This window comes from Anguilla anguilla, chromosome 3 (genome assembly GCF_013347855.1).
Source record: "Anguilla anguilla isolate fAngAng1 chromosome 3, fAngAng1.pri, whole genome shotgun sequence".
Classification (NCBI taxonomy): Eukaryota; Metazoa; Chordata; class Actinopteri; order Anguilliformes; family Anguillidae; genus Anguilla; species Anguilla anguilla.
The window spans coordinates 24,747,586-24,773,854 of NC_049203.1; the positions used below are offsets into that span (position 1 = coordinate 24,747,586).

The window sequence follows — 26,269 nt, forward strand, 5'->3', positions numbered from 1 at the left end:
AGACCAGAATGGAGTTCTTGAGTTTCTATCATCAACAATTTTTAAAGGGTTGCTGTCTGCTATGCAGTCTTATGAAATCTCATTTTTATATTGTAAAATAAATTAATTCATTCATTGTGTGATTTTATGGAGCATGCTTTAAAAACATTATCATTATAAATATGCATTAAGTTTCTTTTATGTACACCATATTCACTTTGCACTTACCACTAATGTGGAAAGAATTTAGTATTACTGAATTATTACCATAAGATTAATAGTTTTTCTTTATGAAAGCGAATATTTTTAGTATTTATAAATTGAATTATTTATTTCAAGTAATTTGAAGATGATCAATTGTGGGACACATTTTTCATCATAAACACACACACAAAACATTTTTTTTTTATTGAAGCATGATATAAAAATACACAAAATCAGTATTTTCTGTGTAGTGTTTAATTTTCAGTTGACATTTGCACAATGGTTATATCAAATTGAATTACCACACCATTTGGCTGCTTTCTGTAAAATAAACACATTTTCTCATGAGACAAAAATGCACCGTCATAAAAAGGTAATGTTGAACACATGATGACACCTTTTCACACGACTTTATAAAATCAGCTGCCATAAGCACAAATAAACAGTTGTTAAGTTTCTTTTTAACAGTCAAGTAAAGATGTCCGTGTGGTCCCTGCAATCTGGGAACAAAATTACACGTAAAACCAGAAAAGCTGCTACTCAACCTGCAATACAAAAAAATCACCTGACTAATTATCTATAATTACCGTTATACCCATCTAGAGGAGTACAATATTCAAGACAAAGGTATAAAAAAAGACCCTTTCATGGTTAAACTGAGAAGATCCATACATTCGTCCCAAATATTAAAAAAGATTTAAATTATTGCTTTAACTGCAAAATAAAAAAAATCCTGCTCACAAACTGATAAAGGAATCATTTAAAATGCACCCAGTAACCATGTCCTGAGTTTAAATCCCACTTCAGAGAGGGACACAGTATATCACCAAACTAACTATTCAACAGTTTCCAGAGCTTATGAGCTGCTTTTATAAATACAACTGTTGGTCAAACAATAGCAAGACATGTATATAATAGCAATGTGGTATGGGCCCAGCTAGCAAGCATATTGCAGTCAACTGCCATCGATACAGGTAATGGGTAACCTATCCGCTAAAAAAACTGAGTCAAGGCAGTCCAGATGACATTTACTGTAGCTGTTAAGAGGACGCAAAATGCTGGTGGACCAACAGCTGGTAAGAACAGTAGCTCCATAGCTGCTTGCTTGCTGGGTGGACAGTATTAAGATTTGGCATTTATTTACTGCACGTCACAATGAATTCACCTATGGTGGACAAAATGGATTTCAGTGATGTATCAAAATACACCGTATAAATACATGTACAAAGAAAACTAGCCTCCTTCCCAGATCTACAATATGTATATATATATTTTTATTTAAGTGCCATTAACATCTGCCTTAAACTGACGTGGTTCTGAATGAATGCTCTTGGTCTGGGTCACATTTTACTTGAAAAGTATCCAAAACTTGAGAATTACAGTACTGACAATTACCACAGTAGTTAGTTCTAAACTACAGTACCAACAAGTATTGTCCAGACTGCACGACAGGTAAGCGGCTAACCATGCCCTGCGTTAAAGAACTATCCAGAGAGACCTGTGGCGTCTCTTAGCTTACGTCTGGTACGCACTCAGAGTCACAATGTTAAATACAGTGAGACTCGTCTGAGCAGAACACCGTGAGAGAGATAAGCCAGTTTTGTGACCGTAATGCCTCCTGTGACACAGGACACAGAAAATAAGTTTCATGCCCCGAGCAGAAATCAAAAGTCGACATATCACATGGAGGCCTTTGTATTCCAGGGGTGCCCAAAGTTTTATGAGCTTTATAGGCAGAACAAGAATCTCTACAATGACCCTTTATGAGCCACCATTTCCAGATAAATAAATTCCAATAATTTTTATAATCATTTTTAACAGTATTCAAGTTTCAGGGCCTAATGCGTACAAAGCGTGGCATTTTAGAGCCCATTTTTTATGCAAATACAGCATCAGCCACTGCTGTATTACTAGTATATTTATATGGGATTGAGATTCACTTTAGTTATGGATATCAATTAATTTTTTTCATAAATAATGTTTTGAATCAGCCTGCTACGGCATAGTTAGCATTTCAAGGACCCCATCCAAATTAAAACATTTTAAATTTAAATAATTTAAATTTAATTATTTTTAAATAATTACCCCTTTCAAGGGCCAAGAACTTGGAGGGCCAAGTCTGGCCATCTGCCCACAGTTTGGGCATTCCTGGTTAATATCATTACAAAGTGCAGGAGTCAAGACAAGAGCTCAAATATAACACTGGATCCCTGATGTTGTTTCAGCATCCAAACCGAGTACTCTTCTGTGGTAACGTTCAACAGCCGGCCTACAGGTCAACATCCACCGTGTCCACATCCACATCATCATTGGCGCCATTCTGCTGCCCCTCCAGGGTCACGGCAGGGACCTGCAGCTCCGCCTCCTCCCCCTCTTGGCTGGAAAGAATGTTCACACGCTTTCAGGTTCACCTCAACCAATAGGACTGCTCTGTTTTACACCTCGGTCCCGCCCATATTTCTCACCTCGTGCTGGATTTGACTGCTTTCTTCCCTTTGGCTTCTGCAGACGCTGACAAGGGAGGGGTCCTCGTGTCAGGGCTCCTGAAGGGAAGCCAGGCACCGCTCTGCACCTCTCCTGTCAAAATAAAAACAGCAACACTGTCACATGACTAGCTTTAGCATGGTCACAATCAGTTCAGTTCAAATTTAAACACATTTCAGTTAATTAATGAACCGAAAAAAGAAAAAAAAACACAGTGGCCATTTATTGAGTTCATGAACTGAATTCCAAATCATGTTCTGAATTAACTGAATAGATCACATCCCTTTTGAAAAGCTTTATTGCCCTTTTTGGTTAAAAAATCGAAATTAGAAAAGCCTAGGAGAAAATGTGGAAAGTAAAAGTCTTGCCTTGTGTTTCTTCCACCCATGAACTCAGCCAGCTGATTTCACTCATTACTTCTACCTCCTGGCTGAATAATTGTACTAATCAACAAATCCAAGTAATTGGAAAAAAATACTGGGGAGGACTCTTTTTTTTAACTTTCTGAACCTGGATAATCCACCTCTGGTGTGAACCATACTATCTCTGTGCATCATGAGTAGAGTGCTACTAAATAGAACCTCATACTGTGAAGTGTAGTACACTTCTGTGCATGTCAGGGACTGTAGCGGGGTCATAAATGTTGCAATTAAAGACTGCAGATAACTGACAAGCCTAGATAGGCCTAATGGTCCATTCTGGTATTCCATATTTTCATATTCTTCTTATGTTCAGCTGCGTGCGTTTCTTGTTGAGCTCGACGCTCTTGGGCAACGCACCGTCAGAGGGAGGCTGCTTGATTGACGGGGAGCGGGAGCGGTTGGTCAGAGAGGGCTGCTTGAAGGTGTCGGAGCTGATGAAGGAGACGGCGTCCTCCCCGTCGGCCGTGGCCAGCAGAGACGCCCGGTAGTAGACCAGGGGGAGCCAGGCCTCGTCCCGGTTGTTGACCGTATGTTCTCCGGCGTACCTCTGCAGGTAACTGTATCTGGGGGACAAACCAAAAATCCTCACCGAAATCCCCATCAGCTTTGACTGTGTGGAGACACTGGCCAGGATTTCATCAATTGTCCTTGCACTTGACTTAGAAAAAATGCTAATTTAATTTAGTTCCTTTTTACCAACAAGCAGTTTTCATTTTTGTGATAAGTGAAATTGTGAGACTCAGAAAACTCAGAAAGAAAAGTAAAGTAAAACTGATTCTTGCATTTAATCATGAATCAAGGTTAAGGGCAAATGTTGGCTGAATAGTCAATATGATGAGTATATCTGGCTAGCAGACCTTTTCACTGTAACTAGCATGGTTCTGAGCATGCTCAGTTTGCCGGTCCAGGCACGGGCTGGTCGTGCGCACCACATTGCAGGGCCGTGAGCTCGACCGCGACCGGGTGCGGTCGTGGAGGCTGGCGCACTTACACGGTCTTCTTGTCGGGCCTCAGCAGCTTGCTGGAGAACTCAGTGAGGATGGTCAGGTACGAGATGTAGGGCGGGGAGTGCCGCTCCGTCTTCTGCACGAATCCCTGGAAGACAAACTCAATGCCGTCCCTGAAACCCAGGAACAGTGAGGCTCAGTGAGACACACGCTCCAGTACGGTCTTTCATTTTTACTTCACCAGCTCTCTTGAGAACAATAACCTCTTTTGCAAGAGAGACATGGACAGTCAGCAGCAGAGCAAGCCAATGACAAATAGATAGCAGAATATATCAATTAGCAATTCATTTGAAAAGATAACCTGAATCAATGAAATCTAAAAACAGTTATAATTAGGCAGGAAAACTGGTATTTACATTTTGAATTTAATATTGCTATGTTTTCTACAGTAATAGAAAACATAGTAATGTTACATGGAAAAGAAATACCTGCGGCAAGTTAAGTGTTTGACAGAGGCAGAAACTGTGATATAAAAAGGGCAAAGTGGATTGAAAGGATTGGATGGGAAAGAGGTGGGGTTGGGATAGGTTTGGCAAAAGTAGAGGTGGAAATAGAATTCAACTTCCATACTTCCAGAGGAACGTGTCACTTCTCTTAGCACGAAACACGAAATCCTGCGGAGGCTGGTGACTTACTTTTAAAAACCGACTTGTTGATCACACAAAAATACAATAAAGGACTTCAAGGTGATTTGTAACGTAGTGTATTTTCAGTCATCCCCATTTCAACCACACGGATATGCCTCTACTGCAGCACTGATGTATGACTGACTCAGACAAGTTACATGACATTGTTTAGAGCACTTTGTGTCCATAGAGAGGAGATTTCAGACCTCCACTGGAACACTGATCTGTTTGGCTCATACAAGTCACATGGGGTTAACAGACTAATCAGGGAAGAGTGTACTTTGTGTTCAAAAAGAGGACCAACATGGCTGCAGTGTACTGGAGGAGTGGCTCTGTGTGAGAGAGCAGTACCTGTGGATCATGGCCAGGGACTCACGGGACTTGACCTGGTCCCAGCCGAAGGTGAGGGAGAAGCGTCGGGCCAGCTCCTTGATGCTGCTGAAGGTCTGGACCCCGGAGCTGCAGGTGTTCCCACTGTCCTGCTCCTGTTTCAACCTGAGGAACAGCTACCAAAGCACAAAGACAGGAGCGTCAAACCTCCTGCCTTCTCCCAAGCCGAACAGCTCAACAGCTAGAGGTGAGCTGTTTATTAGTATAATTGGGTGTGCCAAATTAGGATTGAAATGAAAACCCACAAGATGGTAGGCCTCCAGGAACAAGGTATGGAACCACTGCTTTAGACTATTGGGATACATTTGCAAGGTGGACATACATATGAGGCATATAACCAAGCCATTGGTGCTTTTGAATACACTGCCATAAACCAGGACATAAGTCGAAGAGCCAAATACAGACAGCACAGTCAGTTTCCCAAAAAAATATACTGGAACATTCTACTTAAATGGGGTGGGGGTGTTCCTGTGGGGTTTTAACAGGAACAAACAGTGTTTTCATGGTACCCCTGCCTCCCCCCACGTACCTGCTGCAGACACAGAACCAGGGTCCTTGCGCTCTCTATCTTGTCCATCTGCCTGGTCCTGCTCAGGGTTTCTTTGATGATGTCACCAAAGTCGTTGTAATACTACGGTACAAAATGAGCAAAGCTTTAGAACTCATCTCACTGCAACAAAAGATCACAGCTGGGAATTCCCGCACTGGCTGGGCCACGTAATGCTATCATGCATTCAAAGGCACGTGGAAGGCTTTTAATCGTCAAGTGATAGGGCAGCATGCCGTAGGTTTTATTTGTATTCATTTGGAAGAGATCCTGTGGTACTTTTGAAAATCGAGGGTGTTAACCCTAGTATCCGAGTAAAATTCCAACAAAATTGGCTCTCTACGTCCGCCCACTCAATAGTCCCCTTACATCTGATTGGCTGAGCAATCCCTCACCTTCTGAACCCACTTTGACTCCCCAGGTAGTGAGTGTGAAGTAGAACTGACACACAGTTGAAGGTTAAAACGAGGGGAGCACCTTCATGTACTGCTTTAAGACCTCCGCCGCCATGCTCATCTCCAGGACGCTGTGCACGATCAGCTTGCAGTAGGCGGCCAGCAGGTTCCTGCGCTTGTGGAGGTCCTCCAGCTTGTTCACGGCCGAGCCGCTCTCGCTGGCTGCGTCGAGGTACAGAGAGAGAGAGACGCCCCATAAAAACAGCCCTCTGTCTGAGACATCCCCAGCGCTTTATGCAAAGAACCACACTAAATTTAACAAATACTAATTTTGACATTAAGCCTTTTATTTTTATGTTTTACATTCGTTTTTAGCCTAAAAACATTATAATATTATATTTATATGTCATATAACATTATAATAGTGACCACAACACAGGAGGCTTTTTTTTTGTCTTTTGGCGACCATATTTCTTGCATAAATTACGAAACATATTATTTATTAACTAATCATTGGGGAGAAGGCTTTGTCAGCTTCCAATCAGAAGAGAACTTGAAGTGAATGCCTGTGCAGAACCTCCAGCTTTCGTGCTCAGAAAGGACATACTTTACATCAGAGTAAAGTGTTCTATTATTTTATTATGTTCCCCGTTCTGAAAAATGTAAGCATACATCTTTATCATGCGGCTTAATGAACACTATAAAAGTAAGAAGAAAAAAGTGATTGCGCATGGGCCTTAATAGGAAAAAAATTCCCCGCACATTAGATCTACCGCCAATCTCGCTAACGCTAATGTGTCGGGGAAAAAATGACCTTCCTCAGGGTTTGGCAGGACATCCAATGTGTGGGTGTTTTTTTTTCTTTTCTTTTTTCTGATTTACTAGGCGATGTTGTTCTCCAAGCGACTGGCTACGACAACAAGGTGCGTGAGCATTAATACTTTTAAGAACTACGCGGCTAATGAAATACCTCACTAAACGGAGCTGAAGTTAATAATACTTTCTCCTGGAAAGCAATCGCTCCAATATCTTATCTTAATGGCCGCTCTTTGTCCCCGACTGATTGAACAGCCCGGTCACCTCCTAAATTAACCATACATCATTATAACCCATCTAAAACATGGAGCAAATTACATAACTCTCTGATGGCTGTTTCATTACTGCTCTCAGGCCAGCAACCCCTTATTGCACTCGTGTCCAGAACAGAGTAATTATTGACTGCTTAGGGATATTTTTAGTGAGGTCCAAAGTCCCAGTCATGTGATTATCTATGTGTTGTCTTACCACTTGACTTATTTTAGATCTTTATACATATCTTTGCAGGCAGTGTCGTTTGTGTTATATAGGTGGAGTAGGCTACTTTACTCAAGTACATTAATGTACAGATTTTTACCATATTACAGATGTTATTTTTTGTAGACAGCTTAAAAGAGCCAAATTTTTATTTTGTTGTAAATTTTTATTTATTGATGTCGATGTGTTAAGGCAAATAATTCATTATCTAACGCCGGCAAGGAGATCTTAAGGAAATCTGGAAATGAACGTATACTTCTAACAAGATCTCCCATAAAAGGATAGGATTAATTCAAAGCATATTTCTGAAAAGTAAAATATGAAAACATTTATTTTTTAGATATATTCTTTATATGTTACTATTATATAACAAATATACATCCATGCATTTTATATCTGAATACATTTTCCATTTATAACTACTGTGTGGAAATCGATTTGCCTCAAATTTATCAAATTTATACTGTGAAAGTCTGCCATCTGCTGGTTAACGGTAATACTGTAAAATGCTTAGAAAGGTGAGAGCAGAGCTTGGTGTTCTATCACCGAATATGCTATATTATACACCCAAAATATTTTTACAGTATTTGTGGCACCACATAACAAATTTAGGCCATGTCCTGTTATTCAAGCATCTAAATAAAATGCACTTTTTTGGAGCCAAGAACTAATGTTCTGTATTAAATCAGAAACAAATACCCTAAATTACACAGTCCATAACTGAAAAGTATTTGTTCCTTAATAATATGTAGGGATTACTGCTCCCTGTTACAATATAAACTGTGATAAAGCGCTATTTGGATTTGCTCATATGCATAAGGAAACAATGGTAAAACTGCATCAATTGAAAAAAAGAACTCTAGAAAAAAACATCCCAATGTTTAAATGTAAACATACAAAACAAAAACCAACAAGAATATTTGTTTCATGAAGCATTTTTTGCTGTACTGTTCCAACTGGACCCATACACACTGCACACACAAGGAGACAGGAAGCGCTCACCCCTGCTCTGGCTGTCGAGCTCCACTCCGGTAAAAACGTGCTCCATGATGAATGCCAACAGCGCCCTCTGCAGTTTGGGGTCGGGGGTGTAGAGGACGACTGCACCGGCTGTGTGGTCCCATGCCTGCAGCTGGTAGCTGTGAGCGGTGAGGAGGTCACACAGTGACAGGAAGGCCTAGAGGGAAATCGACACTAGTGAGTGCACACAGACTGGCCTAGTCACGCATTGTCACTGTTTCTGTCAATATAACGGCAAAACGAAACAATCACACACTTCACAACCAACAATGTAACAGCACCAAACAATCACACGCTTCACAACCAACAACGTAAGAGCACCAAACAATCACACGCTTCACAACCAACAATGTAGCAGCACCAAACAATCACACGCTTTACAACCAACAACGTAACGGCACCAAATAATCGCATACATTGTGCGGATGCAGCTCAGTTCCCTTTCAATTCAATCAATTCAGGAAATGATTTGAAATTAAATTCATGAATTGCAAAATGGCCATAATTTTTGATTGAGGTTTTTCAATTCATGAGTTTTATTTCAATCATGCTCTCAATTGCAGGCAATAACAATGCAGACAAATAATCATATACGTGCTGTGATCTGTTGTGATCAGAAACTAGCACTGTGGATTCTATATCAATCTTCTATTCTTGAAATTTTCATATGAAGTACACAAAGAGTTGAAATATTAACCACAGCACATCAGATGTAATATCAGTCTCTCCTGATTGGCTGGATCTGTCTGAGGGTGGGAGCAGCCCTGCGACAGCAAATGCAATGTAAACAGGAAATGGAACTCTGGCATGTTTTTGCAGTTCTAAATTCTGGTTCCGGTTTCCTGGTTCTAATTCTGTTTATATTTCCTGGCAGTGGAAGAGTCTGAAAGAGAGAGACATCCCTCACCTGTTCCTTCACCGCAGGGTTGCTATGGGAGAGACAGCGGTGGCACTTTTCACAAAAACCCCGGAGCTGGTTCCTCTGGGCGAGGGCTTTCTCCTGAAATGGCACAGCAGCCAGAAGCGTGAGACGTCAAGGGACGTCCCTCAGCGCAGCACACGGACTGAATCACAGAGCTGTTCTGAACCAACGCCATCATTACTAGTCATGCGCAGGACAATCAAACGAATCTAAAGACTGTTAGACGTCTGGATTGGAAAGCGTAACGGAGCCTAATTTGACAGCCCAGACGGGGGGGAAGTCGGCAGTCTTGTCTGATGAAAGCGAGTCCTTGTGGCTTCCCTCACATTGCCCTGTGTAACCCATGCTTTCAGAGACACAAAAGCCTTCTGCCCCAGGGACATGCGCCCGCTCCCGTTTCAGGCACTTAGACCCTACAGCAATCTAAATTCTTTAGCACGACTCCCTTTGAACTGTACAACTGCTTCTCAGTCTCCTGCTGAATTCGAAAATCCAAAATGGCCGAAATTCGGAGACGAATGCCCGAGGCATTACAAATGCAAATCGCGACGCGGTCGTTGTCGTCGACGACGAACATTACTGCCCCGCAGTCTGTCAGTTATTGATTAAAGGGTCTTTGGGAAGGGCAGCAATCAATGGCCCTCTCCCGCAAGAAGATTTAATGTTTCCTTCATACCTGAAGCGCTCGCAACCGCCGTTAACATTTCACACGGGAGGTCAAAGATCAGGGAAGAATGCGAGAAATATGATTACCCAGAAAACGGCGACACCAGGTTTAATAATTTAAAAAATGCCAGATAAGAGGGAGGGTGCATGGAACACAACAGGTACAAGAAGCTATTAAAACCAACACAATCCATCACCTGTGTCTACCACACTTAATTACATGGGATGAATCCCCTTCACTGGCATTTGTTTGCCTTATTAAACTCCACTGGGTGTCATCCTTCTTGCTGCTGAGGGATAGGATTTGGCATTACCCCACCTGCATTACTGATGTACAATAAAAAAATAAAACAAAATATGTATTTAACTTGTGGTCCATCACTTGTCCTACTGTAAGATCGTTTCAACACAGAAGAAAGCCTAATTTTATCCCCATTTTAACTGTGTTAACAATTCATTGGACTCAACCAATCTGCAATAAAAACATAAATCCAATGGGAAATTGTGGTTTGGTTTGGTGTTATGTGGGTTGGGTCGATATAGGAGGTAGTTACTTGGCTGGGGTGGTGGAATGGGGGCTAGAGTGGGACAGTTTTGGTCAGGTGCTAAGGGGTGGAGGGTTTGTTAAACAAAGTAGCAAATACATGAAAACTAATAAAAAATCATTTCCCCTGATGATGAAGCATATTTACGCACCCTGGAAAGCGAGCCCTCTCCACACGAGCTGAGCTGCCACAGCACTGCGTAGCACACGCACTGCAAGGCCTGCACAGTGACCTACGGGAGACAGACACGCCTAGTCAGTGAGAGATTCCATCAAAGACTCTACAAACTCACCAGATAGCCAGCTCCACAGTCATTATCCGGCGTTTCTGTTCAATAAAACTGGTGGAGGTGTACGTTGAGAGGTGAGCAACCCATAATAGGTGAAATAAGTACGCCATCCATTTATTATTAGGTGGCCAACCTAAATTGTGACTAGCGCTCAATACAGATGGACAACAAACCAATAAGCAATGCCCACATCTACCTGCATTCAGTGTGGTATGTAACAACCTATTTTGACCAACCATCTTCAGGGAGCAAAATATTCTAAAGATCAGAAGTTCCGTCTCTCTATCATTCAAGCTGAAGATATCAATGAGGGCAATTTCAATTTAGTCAATTCAGTAAATACAATGAAATTCAACTAATGAACTGGTAAAATCCCCATAATATTCTATGGACATTTTTCTTACGATTTCCTGTATCGACTTGAATTGAAATGAACTAGGCTGCAAGCCTGTTGCTGAACATCTGGTTCCTACAGTGAGTCTGTGGTGAAAAGACACATAAAGGTGCTAGTGAATACCTCGGGAGGCAGAGATCCATGCTGGACCTCTACACCGAGCAGCCGAGAGACAGAGTCGTAGAGCCCCCATGAGGATAGGTCCTGAGAACTGTGAAAACGAGAAAAGAAAGAGGTGATGCCCACACACACATACACACAAACACACGCACCTTAGGCGTACCTGGCCCGAGCAGTACTCAATGAGCTTGTTCAGTTACGGGTTTCTTACTTGTGGAAAGCGGCAACCCTCTTCAGGATGGATAAAATCTCCTCAGTCTGCACTTCATCAGCAGTGAATGTGCCATCCTGACAGACAGAAAAAACTTTCTGTTAAGATAAAGGGTACCAACACACACATACACAAACTAGCATACTGTATATGCACACACTCACACTTCCACAATACAAATACACACATACACACACACACACACACAACAGGGTTGTGCAAAATTATGAATTATAGAATTTTCTCCCATTAACTTCATCTGTTGAAATTTGAATTGAACTGGCCACATCCCACAGAATTTTGAATTGTAATGCCAGGATGTGGAATTTAATTCATTGCAATTTCAAGACATTCCACTATCACACAACAAGAGAACTTTGTTACATCTGACATATATATATGTACTTTACCAGAAGATACCAATAATTACATCATTCATTTCTAGAAATGTTTCCCAACTATTCCTTCATCTAGAATCAGTACCTACGGGATTAACTAGATCCATTTTGTTTGTCATGTTCTCAACCTCATATAGAGAATTTTGTTTTATATTTGAAGCCACAATCCCTTTCATTTCCAACTGAATGTTTTACAGACACTTAAGGCAATGTATTTACACATTGAATTTATATGGCATATTTTTAAAATCAGAATGAACATAATCTAGCTAGTCACAATAAATAAGCAGCTATACTATAGACTAGCATATGATGAATTTGATAATAGAATTTCAGCCCTGGCGACATTTTCTTAATCATTTTTTATAAAACATAGTAGAAACATTCAGTTTGTATAAAAAAACTGCCATTCTGTTTTAATACTAACATTGGCTTTACTGCTACTTAAGGTGTCAAAGGTATCAATAGCAGTCAGTGTAAACTATTTTAAAAATGCTTTGCTGCGCCAGTGGGCTGAGCCCATCCATGCAGGATGAACGCTACACACCTTTATCATACTAATGAAGTGGCCTGTGGGCAGAGAAATCATACAAATGAAATATTCTTCCACCATGTTGCACGGAATGAGTGTTAGGATTTATTAATTATAATGACTTATTCTGTAGATTGGCACTTCAAAGATTCATTGTAGGGAGAGACACATCAATACATACTTATAATAGTGTTTAAACAGCATTTTATATATTGTTTTTATGATAACATGTTTAATGTACAAACAAAGCATTAAGATATAAAGTCTTACAGTAAAAAGCTACACCTAAAGCATGTATATGCATTTTTAAATCTGAGTTAGAGGCATTCATAATTTGCTTCTGAGCGGTGCCCAACCCTGATGCACATACACACACACACACACTAACACAATCACATAATTAGTGAATAAGATAGATAAGATGGACGTGGAGACAGATGGAGATGTTTGTACTCATCATCAGATGCCCACCTTCTCCACAGTGTCTCTCAGCAGTGTGTCCAGCCTCCCCACCCAGCGCCGGACCATTTCGTCCCAGGCCGGTGACGCCAGGCTTTCCCAGGGCGTGTCCGCGGAGCAAAGGGCCTGGTACGTGCGGGCGGCGGCCTCCAGCACCGCGGCGTCAGTGTGCATCTCCACCACTGCAGCCATCTGCGTCAGCAAGGCCTTCAGGTGCTGGAAGACAAGCAGCAGGACGACGTGTGCTGTCATTGTCATGCTACAACCCCAGCAGGAAGTGCGCTGTCATGCTACTGTGCTGTTATGCTACAACCCCAGCAGGACGTGTGCTGTCATGCTACTGTGCTGTTATGCTACAACCCCAGCAGGAAGTGTGTTGTCATGCTACTGTACTGTTATGCTACAACCCCAGCAGGACGTGTGTTGTCATGCTACTGTGCTGTTATGCTACAACCCCAGCAGCACGTGTGTTGTCATGCTACTGTGCTGTTATGCTACAACCCCAGCAGGACGTGTGCTGTCATGCTACTGTGCTGTTATGCTACAACCCCAGCAGGATGTGTGTTGTCATGCTACTGTGCTGTTATGCTACAACCCCAGCAGGACGTGTGCTGTCATGCTACTGTGCTGTTATGCTACAACCCCAGCAGGACGTGTGCTGTCATGCTACTGTGCTGTTATGCTACAACCCCAGCAGGACGTGCACTGTCACGCTACAACCCAATCAGGATGTGCGCAGTCATGCTACAACCACGATACAACTCATAAAAACATCCAGCCCCATGAAGAAACACATAAATTAATTCAATGACAGGAGTGACTGAAGGGGAGGGTCTTCATTTTAAATGAAGAGTTTTAGTCCTAATATTTCTTTCTTAAACAGATTTAAAATGAAATTTCTATATTGTCTGTAATGCACAGAATTTGATTTTCGAAAGTTTGCCTATCCATTCAGAAATTACACCTCACACCTCGGGAACATCATACAACAACCACACTGAAATACTATGAGAATGGGAGTTGCTGTCTATTTGTGCTACAAAAAGAGCTCAAATGAATAAGGTGGAGTCTATGCAGAGGTGCAGACGGAGAGAAAAGTACCTTTTCAGAACACGTAGTGGTACCAGCGTCCATTTGGAAATACTGAGGTATTTTTAGGAAGTAGGACACCTTCTCTACGTCACCTGAGTACTGCAAGGAGGAAAACAGCCTGACGTATCATCAGAGGGCTCCCTCTTACAGAAGCTGAATATTCTGCAATATATTCTAAATATGTGGACTTCCTTGCAAATATACAAGTATACAGTATACAAATTTCCAAAAAAAAATACACCACTTTTTCAACTTCACATTCAGTATCTGAAAGCAGCATTAATTTCTACATTATATCTGCTCACATATTTTTAAAGCATTGCAATAGTTTGAATATACAGTGAGCTCCATAATGTTTGTGACAAAGACATATTTGACTCTGTACTTCCATGTTTCATATGCTGATTAGAACACTTAAGGGCAACCAGCCACCAAAACAAGCAGGAGCATCACCAGAGAAAATACTTATACTCTGTATAAAAAGTGCTGTAATTTGTATATGGTGAAACCAAAATGTTAAAAATAAACCCCTTAGATAAAGCTGAGAATCTGAACTTTAACCACAAATTAAATTAGAAATCCAAAATTGTGAAATACAGAACCAAATCAATAAAAATATGTCTTGGTCCCAAACATTGTGGACTCACTGTATGTGTTATTTCCATATATGGTGACAATATTCTATGCCCTACCTTAGACAGCAAGTCGGGAAGCACCACCAGGAAGTGTTCGGTCAGCCTCGTGCAGTCATCAGACTGGGCCTTCCTCTCTCTCACACTGATCACCTGCCTCACATGCACGCACACACACACGCACGCACACACACATGCACGCACACGCACGCACGCACACACACAAATACACGCACACATGCACACACACGCACACAAACACACAAACACATACACACACACACACGCACGCGCACACACACACACACACACAGACACACACACACACAAACGCACATACACACACACGCGCGCGCACACAAACACACAAACGCACATACACACACACAGTATCAGCACTTTGCACTCCTCCTAGCAGGAAGCCCTTCTCCAGGCAGTTCCTTAATAATGGGAGCTACAGGAAAGACTGATGACACTATTGTGCAGAAATAAAAGCCTCTCTGGTGAGTCAGATATAAAGCTCCTCAGACAGACAGGCAGCCTTGCAGTCTGACCTTCTTGCTCGTGCCTCTCCCTGCCTGTGGCGGGCCCTCGGCGGCCTGCCGCACCGATGCCAGCAGGATTTCAATCACGAAACCTGTGTGAGCGCTGCTCTGACCTACGGACGTGTACACACACAACGCAATACATGAATAAACCCACAGACGCAAACATATAAAATGTTAGAAACGTACACACGTGCTCATACAACACAATACACATTTCTGCACACACATACACACACATAAATATATGTGCACTCACAAGTAGTAAATACACGTAAATAAAGACACACAACTACACATATACGTACCACTTAAAAAATAGACAACTTTTAAGTAGACACTCACTCACACACCATGTTTAAAAAGCATGAACACAAAGCACATAGACACATACACACACACATACACGCTCATACATTTAATGACACAGATAAACACACTAATACACAGCAGTCAGCCAATCTTAGGCAGGCACTGATAGTAAGGTATAGAAGGAGAGGTCTAACCTGGCAGCTGTTGTGGTTAAGGGGGCGTGGTACTGATAGTAAGGTATAGAAGGAGAGGTCTAACCTGGCAGCTGTGGTGGTTAAGGGGGTGTGGTACTGAGAGTAAGGTATAGAAGGAGAGGTCTAACCTGGCAGCTGTTGTGGTTAAGGGGGCGTGGTACTGATAGTAAGGTATAGAAGGAGAGGTCTAACCTGGCAGCTGTTGTGGTTAAGGGGGTGTGGTATTGATAGTAAGGTATAGAAGGAGAGGTGTAACCTGGCAGCTGTGGTGGTTAAGGGGGTGTGGTACTGGAAGAAAGGCAGGGAAGGAGAGGACTAACCAGGCTCTGAGGAGGGGGAGTCGTGGAGCAGCAGTGAGGTCAGAGAAGGCCAGTCCTTCAGCAGAGCTCCTGCTGAGTCCCACAGGCTGTCCACCAGGTACACCACATGCTGATGGAGCTGCAAGGGGACAGAGCACCAGTCCTCAATAACACACATACATATGTACATCACAGTACATGGAACATGTACTCATGCACATGCATGCACTAAAAATACACTCACACTCGCTCTCTTACACACACACATACAGTACATGGAACATAATACAGTACTCTCTCACACAGACACACACAGAATGCTCTCACACGCACACATGCATGCACACACACACACACACACACACACAGCAAAGTGCTACCTCCCACCTTACTCTCCCTGTAGAACTGCAGTAGGGCCTGGACCCTGGCATCCGCCAGATTTTTGCGGCGATCCAGTTCTGACGCCCCATCTCCGGGCTCAGCGACGGTCGGAGCGCTAAGCAACCTGGGATGGGGGAAGGAGGGAGTGCATTCACTATCAGTGAGTGTGTGTTAATCAATGGCGAGCTCTCACAATCAGCTGTTTTCTCTTAGGGGAAACCTTTATATCAGTCAAGTTAAAAAGTGTGCAAAACTAGCCGAGACCTTTGGTGCACTCTATAGGGCAGCCAGGTTGTGAGCTCCCCTGTAGGGTCAGGGGTTCACAAGCCGCCATGATACTTTCTGAGCTGTGATCCCCTCTCTACCAGACAAGACAGTACTGAGCGTTGCAATCATACAGTCTGAGACTGCATGGGATTCCCTGTGAGACAGCATGTGAGACAGTATAAAGTCCCAGCGAGGTTGCTCTCACAGACTCACTTTGTGTACAGGAACTCCCCAGCTGTGGCAGCCAGTGGCCTGTGGGAGGAGTAGACGAACTGGTACATGTGCTTACAGTCCTCTGTGCTCAGGACGTCCTCACAGGACCTGCAGGGTGGAATAAAATGAAATTAGGTCATTCATAAATTCTTATAGAACATTTGTGGACATTTTTCAATTCTGAAAGTGCATTTTGGAGGATAATCAATGAATTTCTTTTCAATTTATGTCATGACTTCTGAAATACATTTAAATTCTATTTATTACTTGAAAAGTTATATGGTATTACTTGTATAAAATACAAGTAAAAGTATATCAGTAAAGTATTTAAAATATTTACAGTACATGTATTTACTTCCCGAATTGACTGAATTGAAACAGCATTGACCCCAACTCAGTGAATAATTGGGATGAGGTGGGACTCACTGAGAAATGACCATGAGGAGCCTCATAGCCTGCACTGCCACTTCATGGTCCTTATCCAGAGTCATGGACACCATCCTCTCCTGCAGGGAAGCATATGTACTCATTTCCATTAGATAAAAGGGGACAATGTAGCAGTGATCAGCATATCACCAACTGCCTCAATTCACAATGGCATATTTAGCATGGCATATCTAGTGTATGTATACAGTAAATTTCCATCTGCAGTCCGTAGGCAAGTGAAGCTTTAAAGGAAACGTTAATAAAGCATAAAATGAGAGAAAGTCAAAACACACCATATGGGGTCCTCGCAGGTAAAATATTAGAACCAACTCACAGGAAAAAAAGTATTTACAATTCTTATATTAATAGATAAAATTTGATCACTCCACTGAAGACATTTGTGACTGAAGCCGAATAGCACTTCAGCAATATCTTGGTCATCACAATCATACTGTAAATGGTCTGCAGGGATAAGCAGAGACCTGAGTAACACTCAGACAACGCACTTGAGTAATAGACTAATCAGGCTAATTAAATCGAGAAAGATTAGCATGGCTAATCTCCATCAGACCTGTAAATTCAGAAGCTGACGATGCAGAGGCCCTGTGTTTGAGCCTCATCGCTTCATCTTTCTTATCTTTTCACATCATCAGTCCATCCTATCCTTTAAGAACCGCCAGTAGTTTCCCTGCACGCCTAAGCAACGTCTTGCCTATGCTTGCGGAGTTGGCGCGGGGTTCTGGAGTAATGACATGCCTGGGTCATGCCGTCGAGATGGCTAATGACCTAGCTGAGGGGCTGCACTGCCTGGGGGGGACCTGGGGGCCCTCACAAGCTGTCAATCACTGAAGTCCCGCTAATGGGTGAACTTTCCCCCCTAACCTGTCGCAGACTCTGGCTCCTGTGCCAGAGAGGGAAAACACTCTCAGACTCACATGACTCCTCACCAGCTCCACTCTGTTGCGGCTTCTCAACAAGGATCATAACCAAAAAGGAGGAACAAACCCCCATCCATATTCTGGAGAAGAACAATTACTTGCGTCTGTGGTATTTACGGTAAACACATTTATAAAAAAGGGGGGGGTGGGTGTATACTAATGGAATAATTTGTGTTTTATCTTTTGGGAATCTATGGTGCAGATTGCTCCAGGCCACTGGGTTGGGTTGTTGTTGACAGAACAGGAAAGAGGAGGCTACAGCATTATAACTTTAAAATAAAAGTTTTGAAGTTATAAATCTTTCTTAAATGTTGAAAAATAAAATTCAAACCATCAAAAAAGCACAAAACTTCAGTCTCTAAAAAACCTACCTTAAAACGGCTTGTGAAAAGGTCCAGTTTGGAGTTTAAAAGTGTATCGCCGTAAAGTCCCTGGAGACCCAACACACACTTTAAACGGACGTCAGGTTGCTGGAATAAAAAAGGATATTGAGGCTCATTTAACACATGCACACCTTAAGGAACTGCCTTAAAATACAAGGGTGGAAAACAAAACTCAGAAAAGATAGTGTTTGGTTGGCCATGCACTTCCAAATCCGGTGACGGTTATCATTTCTTTGTGTATTTGGTACCATAAAATATGTCATATGTTATTGGATATAGATATTGATCACATTCAATCTCAATGGGACAAAATTAGTGTGGCCTTGTTGCATGGTAGTGCTAATTTCAAGTTGCTCCTGAAGTCTGTCGTGCAGAAGCTAGAAGTACTACTGCACACCACAATTACTGAAGACAATAGCAAAGACTACTCAATTATAACCTTGGTGATTTCAGTATAAAATATTGCAACAGGTTAGAATAAAATGTGTACAGGCATTCAAAACCGCAATAAGCACTTTTTCCTCACATTTTGGTAGACAGAGGATGTGCAGACAACATCTCCAGGCTTAAGTATTTTATGAATAGTTTACTGACAGAAATACCCAGCCACTGACAGCATCTAAACTATCCATTATTTCTGATGGAATGACACATCACAGAAGGAACTTAGTCTTAGACTAGGACAGTGACGGCCAACAGGACCGCCATCAGGAACTCAGTCACACTAATTGAACCCAGAGGTAGAATTCTTAAAATCTGTTTGACAAAACAACGACTTAAGGAGTCGTATGCCACCTGGACCTCCCTATGTTTTGTTTCCAAGGCAACGTGCAGGAGCCTTCCCTAAGCCCACACACCTTGTCGTGCAGCATCCATCCCAAGTATTTCAAGTAGCTGTCGTTCAGGAACACGGGACTGTACAGCCTCATCCAGATCCCCAGTTCTTCCATGCAAATGGCTCTAATCTCCGGAATCACGTCCCTGCAATTGAAGGCCACATTCGATGAAGAAGGACCTCAAAATCTACAAGCATCGGCGATTGCCAGTTTTGACAGGATAGAGGATAGAGATATCTTACCGATATCTCTTCAGAAAGACTCCTTTGAAAATGGCATCCATCATGTTTTCTATTTCACACCTCTTCTCTTGCAGCTGGGCAGTCAAAAAAACATTTTAAATATGGCTCCCCATCAGGTCCACGGACAACAGGGGTGATGGGCTGCAATCCTGGAGGGCTGCAATGCTAAATTATGACTAAGTGATAAATTTCAGTCACTAATTGGCTCAAGAGTCCACACCCCTAAATTGGCTGCTGAAAGAAAGCCAGAAAAGTCTTCAGACAATGAGGCCGTGCAGGACTTGACTTTGACACCCATGATCTACAATATGCCTGTCAGATTTCAAAGTGTGTAATACACATACACTGGGATAAGACAAGGAGAAAGAACACAAATTAGAAGGAACATTGTATTTGCTAAAAGAAAACCAAACTTGCCTTTTCTATGAGGCAATCCTATTTCTGACAAGCAAAATGAACCCTTACAGAAATTAAATACACTGCAATGTATTGTAAATTCGAAGACTTTTCATAAAAATAAATATAAAAATATATACAGTGAAATATCTGAAATTGGGAATAATTTGTATTGCAAAGAACACACATTACGAAGTGCAGCAATATTCTAACAGCATATGTTTTTTCAATATACATATTTTCAGTATTTCATTTCCGTAAATTCATGTCTCACCTCAGTGATCTTAGCCTGGATTTTCTCGAGCCGGAGCCCCGCTCGTTTAGAAGGGGCCTTCCCTTTCTCCACCTCATAAAGCCTTTGACTGTTGTCCACACTAACACTGAGGTTCAGGGCCACACCCACCAAGGCACTCAGGAGCTTGGTGGCTGTGGGTGAGAGACACACGACAGGATGAGCAGAGAGTTCTGAGAGAAAAAGAACTATAAGGCCATCTCAGATCAAAGAGCCAACAAGTTTTAGAACTTTTAAGAGGACGTTTTTGTCTGCTGAAAACGACTGAGTTCAAAAGGATCAGGTTCACAACAGCAGCAGTAGTCTCTGAGATTCAACAGACGTCAAATTTTCGGTCCAAAGTTTGAAAAAGAGTTGGAGAGCACAGCCAACTTGTAACTCGTTGCAATGGAAATAGGGATTTAATTTGTTAAACCTTATTTTCATGTGGACTGTGTGGTCTTTACGTTACTGTGTAGTAAAGTTTTGGGTTTTTTTTTTTAACTCACCTGTCTATTTTCACTCCTCAAATCTGCTCGCACATCTGAACTGGGCTTCAGTACAGACTTTAACTAAACCAAACTCAGTTAACACAGGAAGCTACTACGGACGCAAGCGGTCGAGTGCTGTATAAAAATGAGCCCGGCGGGCGCACGGGTGTTACCTGCCAGCGTGCAGGTGTGTCTGAAGGCCCGCACCCTGGAGTCGGACAGCTCAGTCAGCAGCGAGATCAGCGTGTCCATCAGGTGGCTGTCAAAGATGATGCTGTATTGGCACTGGGACACCAACACCGACACGAACTCGCAGAAGTTGCCGCGGAACCTCTTCCAGTAAAGGCCTGGCATGGTAAGGGGGTACTCCCCACTGTCCTGAAACAGGTTGTGGGAAACATTAGGACCCCTCCTACCTGTACATCCCACTTACCTGATCTGAGGGATACTTTCAAGTACAAGAGAATGTTAAATTCAATGCATTACTGATATTTACTGCTAAAAGCCCCTATGTTTGACCTTTTTACAAAGGGTACGAAATCTGGCTATGGTGATTTTCAGAGAACTGATTTATTGTCCACAAATACATATTTATATAATTAATATAATAATAGGTTTTTCAATGTGATGATTCAATATGATTACATTTAAAAATGTGATTTCTATACTTTATAAATAAACAATATTATGTCAAATAGAAGTTTATGAAAATTATTTTGGAGCACGTCAAAATTTGTTCTTAGTTATTGACCTGATTTATGGACAAGCGCTCAAAGAAGAAATTATATGCAGTGTATTGGTCTTACACTTTGCTAACACTAAGAATGTAGAGCTGGAAAAACCATAAACGTACCATGTCCAAAGGCCATGTGACTGTAAGAATCCAAGGAAAAGCCAGGAACTTTTTATACTGTAAGCCAGACCCCTATAACAGATTGGAAATTCAATATGCACACATCTCACTTAAGATGTTCCAGAATTTACCACAGCAGTGACATAAGCTGTATAGACACAGAGAACTCCTACCTCATCAAGTTCCTCCACCATTTTACTCATCACCTCGGTGTCCTGTTTGTTTTGAAACATCTCAGCTGTGACCACACCTGTCACACAAGAAACAGGTGTTACTCCATAGCTGTCAACCAATACAATTTTTTTTTTATGTTAACAGTATCTGTGTGCAACATGAGGCCCGTTCGAAGGGAAACTTCACAATAAAATCATTTTTGATGGTAAATTTATTTGCACACTGATAATATGGTGGTAAAAAAGGCAAATTACAACATACAAGAAAACGTTTGTTATCAGTCTCCCATCTTGAAAAAATCTATCAGAGACATATTTTCATCACCATCATAGCCACACCCACTCAATATACTAGCATTGCACGTCAGGGCCAAAGTGGTATGTTTTGGTTACAGGGCATTTCAATATTTTTAGCCCCCCAAAAGTGGAGGGAAGGAAACATTACCTTTGCATCCAGAGCACTGTATGAAAAAGCTAATGAGGTCCAGAAGGGCAGTGTCTCTGTCTGTATGATAGGCCTCAATCCAGTCATCCACCACAGCCTTCAGAAAAGAGATGTGGAAAAATTTATATTGTATATGTATTTAAACAGGAGTCTGTGATTATGCAATAGTCAATAAAATGCTATTTTACAGACACAATTGTGTAGGTGTACCTGAATGGCGCTCCTCCCCATAGTGACCACCTCAAACAGGGTGACGGCCTCGATGTCCCCATTCTTAAGATGGTGGCGTTCTGCCCTGCCAGGGCTGCCACCCCTGGACTCTGAGAACCTGCGTTTGGCATTTTCGGACACCTCCCGTGCCCTCCTCTTCCCTCTCTATGCATAAAACACACACACCCACACACACACACACACACACACACACACTCACACTTCTAGATATGTAGCAACTCAGGTATACAGTAAAACCACTCGAAGACCTACATGATTTTGACACAAATTTAGAGATTATTGCAGCAATATAATCATTCTCTCTTCATCATCAAATTGTAGACTATATCCTGTGAAACCTCAGGAATAGGAGTTAACACCTACCACATTCTTTTGTCTGTTTTCATTTCCATTGTGATTCGCAGAACCAGAGGAAGTGACATCAGTGACTGAGTTCTCTCTGAAATTCAGAGAAATAACACTGCTCAAAGTACCTCTTGTGATAAACGGCCAAACTGCATGCTTGTAACAGACTGTTGTTGTGTTTTTTTTTTTTTTTGACATTTATAATAATATCATTGTAGCATTTAGTAGCAGCCTAAGACTCCCTTTTAAAATGCCATTTGAAACTAGGGCAGCTCTGTGAAACACACCTGATTGTGACTTACATTGATAATTTTTAGCATGTAGGCTATATTTATTAGCAAACTTACATTTCCTGGGACAAAAGTCAATACAATTTTGAAGAGCAGTCTAATATGAATAGGGCAATCACAAACCAAATTACTTGCAATTTCACATAACTTTATTTCCCCAGAGAGCCACCAAATGTACATTTTAAAAGTAGAAAGGTCTTAAAGACTTTTGATACAATTTTAATCAGCATGTTTCTTACTTTTGTATTGAGGATCTGGAGGCTATTGGTTCAGCTATCATCTCTTTTCAGGTCATGGTCATACTTGGGCAGTGAATATATGTGGAATGGTGCATTCAGAACTGCTGTCCAACAAAACATCAAACCCTAGAGAAGGGAAGAAATTACCAGCCTGAAATCACAACATGCATGTAGCATTTGCATATACAGGCAGAAAGTGGTTTGAAGGTTACTAAATAGTTTGATTAAAATAGTTTTATTTCTATATATGTATTCAGATGTTTTTTTTAGGCATTATTAATACAAGACTTTGAGTCTTTATTAAACCTGACATCACTGAGTCTCAATGGACTATCAGTTCGACAGGTGTGTTACCATGACATCAGGATTCTCTAGGGTGAAGCTACATAATTACCATGACTTCAGCACCCAAGAGGTTGGTATTCAGGTACAAGGCAACTAGCAAATTCGACACAACAACAAGCACACACGGACCCACCCGCTGCGAAACAAAGAGGAACCCACAGTGCAAATGGATTATTATCTTTTCTTGGGAGGTAAGTTTATCTCAGAACTTACGGAGTAAGTTAACATTTTGCTAACCTACAGTTCGTTGAGGCTGACGGGAATGAGCAAGTGTGCAGGAAGATGGGCGTAACGTTAAGTAAATCTTGATTTAGCATGAAATGTTACGTCGCAATATTTATTCTTGCTTTTAAAAAATGTGCTTGTAAAGTGTCTATACAAACACATAGTAAGTGAAGTTAAGATAGAATGCAACCTTGGAGTAACGTTAGCAGAATTATTTTTTTTAAAGGCTACCAAGCTATCATATGGGCTAGTTTATAACATAACGAGAGACTATATTAGTACACCTATATACCATGTATTATCAACTGGTTAGCAGCTGAACTAACGTTCTAGCCAAAGCTTTTCATCTTGAGACAAAGCTAGTCAGACGAGCAGCCAAGTTAACTAGCAAACATTAGCGACCAGTTATCTTGGTGCCAGAAAGCGGCGCAGATTTTGTCTGACTGCATGACTAGCTACCTGCTGGTCCGCTACATAGGTGGTGGAGAACCAGACAAGGAAATGTCATTCGCTGCTTAGAACAGGGTAGCAGACTTGTACGTTATTACAACTTGTAAGACTCACATAATAGGTAGTTGGCTACCAAACAAACATATTTACAGATCATTGTCTATTTATTCCATTTATGTAAACGGACCAGTGTTTGTGATAGCACTACCTCGAGCTAATATTTGGTCCCATGTTGTGAAAAACTAACCACAATTTACTTCAGACACAGCTAACATTAGCCTACTAGCCAATTTCTCCAGTGAAAAAGCTGCCGGTTGTGATTAGTCATTGGCTACAATCACGAACATAAACCTTAGACCGAGAATATGATTGGATATCGAAGCTGTCACTCGGGATTCCTTTAAATTTGTTTCTCAAGGTTCTGTACCCATCCCCCACAGCTCCATTCTGAAACACACAAAACTTCAATTCTGCTGCAGTGGTTATATAGCTGTAGTTACATACAGAATATATCCAGTAACACTAAGACCTGAATTACTACGATTAAGCTTCTATCAGTACACCCAAGACACCCAATTCAGTATGTAAACGTGATCATAACGTTGCCATGCTAAGTTAATGACAGCAATTTCAGTTATGGCATTTCTGTCATATAGCTAGCTAACGTTAGCTGACTAGCTATGCAGTATCTTGCCATCTGACAATCCTTGAAACAGCTTGGGGTGGCACAGGCGTCCTTTATTGTACACTGAGCAATTCAATAAAGCATAATCCATGCGTGTAAAAACGCGAAATTCCCTTACCTACCGATTGAAAGCATGCGGATTTGGGTGGGAAAACAATCCTTGTACAGTAGCTAGCAACCAAGACCTAAATCTCACAACGCCATCCTGTGGTATTCTCTTGCAATAACAAAGCAACAATGACAAGAACAACGGAGGGAGGAGCGTTAAAATACATAATCTTCTGACTGTCACAATTAATAATCGGTGCACACTCTGAATATGTAATATTAAAACAAAATGTGGTTGTACGATAACGTTAACTTCCACACTGCACTCGCTGACGTGTCACCGTTTTTTAAATCACCGTGAATCCTAAATCTGCCAAAGGTTTTTTTTTTTTCTTTCTTTCTTTTTAACTTTAGGGATAATCGCAAAAGTACGAACCTAGCTGTACCATGCACCGACAGAATAATATATGCGATTTCTATATTTTTTAAAAACAGGAAATTCCTTTGTACATTTTGCTAGCTAGACTGCTGAAGTTGAAACATTTAAGAATATACCATCCAAATACAAAACGTGCAAGTCCAGCCCTTCAGTCATTAGTTTAACCAGGATTATTTGTACCTGTAATCAACCGAATTTCTCATCAGTGATGCCCACCACACTGCCCTGACACTTATAAACTGAAATGTGAATGTTATATTACCTTAACATGGCTACAGTAAAATATACTTGTAATTTAATTCGTTTGATTGCCTTGCATGTAATTAAGTTGTGATATCCTAACTGATAAAATGATCCAAGTGAGGGTGCTCAATTTGACACTAGAGCAAAGCATCCATATCCAGAGAGACTTACACAACTATTTTTTTTTTACATAGCATTTACATGGCATTCATTTATACAGCTGGATATATGAAGCATTGCAGGTTAAGTACCTTGCTCAAGAGTACAACAGCAGTGTCCTACCTGGGAATCGAACCCATGCCCTTCAGAGTTACAAGACCAACTCCTTACCCATTATACTACGCTGCCACATCCCTGAAAGTGATGAATGCGCTTAAAGAAGTCATACTCAGAGCTGATTAAAAAACTAGTAGGCTATGTGCTGCTTTCCTGTAGCT

General features: G+C 41.5%; 1 protein-coding gene and 1 long non-coding RNA gene across 3 annotated transcripts; one reads left to right on the forward strand and one right to left on the reverse strand.

Moving 5' to 3' along the window:
• Positions 1-418: 418 nt before the first annotated feature.
• On the reverse strand, positions 419-26,026 carry si:ch211-269e2.1 (cohesin subunit SA-1). Of its 2 annotated transcripts, none has more exons than XM_035410958.1 (32): positions 25,221-26,026; positions 23,398-23,523; positions 22,887-22,962; positions 22,503-22,667; positions 22,293-22,389; positions 21,848-21,924; positions 21,675-21,746; positions 20,995-21,199; positions 20,334-20,485; positions 19,664-19,737; positions 19,443-19,566; positions 18,574-18,672; positions 17,265-17,344; positions 16,839-16,946; positions 16,365-16,482; positions 15,999-16,116; positions 15,182-15,285; positions 14,688-14,780; positions 14,005-14,094; positions 12,916-13,119; positions 11,515-11,591; positions 11,307-11,394; positions 10,652-10,732; positions 9,275-9,367; positions 8,350-8,524; positions 6,137-6,276; positions 5,642-5,743; positions 5,074-5,228; positions 4,081-4,209; positions 3,447-3,652; positions 2,649-2,760; positions 419-2,561 (listed from the first exon to the last, which is right to left on the reverse strand). In XM_035410958.1, the coding sequence occupies exons 2-32, from the start codon at positions 23,436-23,438 to the stop codon at positions 2,453-2,455; spliced, it is 3,564 nt and encodes a 1,187-aa protein (XP_035266849.1). In that variant the 5' UTR covers positions 23,439-23,523; positions 25,221-26,026; the 3' UTR covers positions 419-2,452. The 2 variants fall into 2 exon arrangements, with proteins under 2 accessions (XP_035266849.1, XP_035266848.1); XM_035410957.1 differs by having other exon boundaries at positions 25,225-26,025.
• Positions 6,645-10,445, forward strand: LOC118223899. The gene is made up of 3 exons (XR_004764519.1): positions 6,645-6,977; positions 8,332-8,544; positions 9,242-10,445. It is a non-coding gene; the product is annotated as an uncharacterized LOC118223899 (long non-coding RNA).
• Positions 26,027-26,269: the final 243 nt, after the last annotated feature.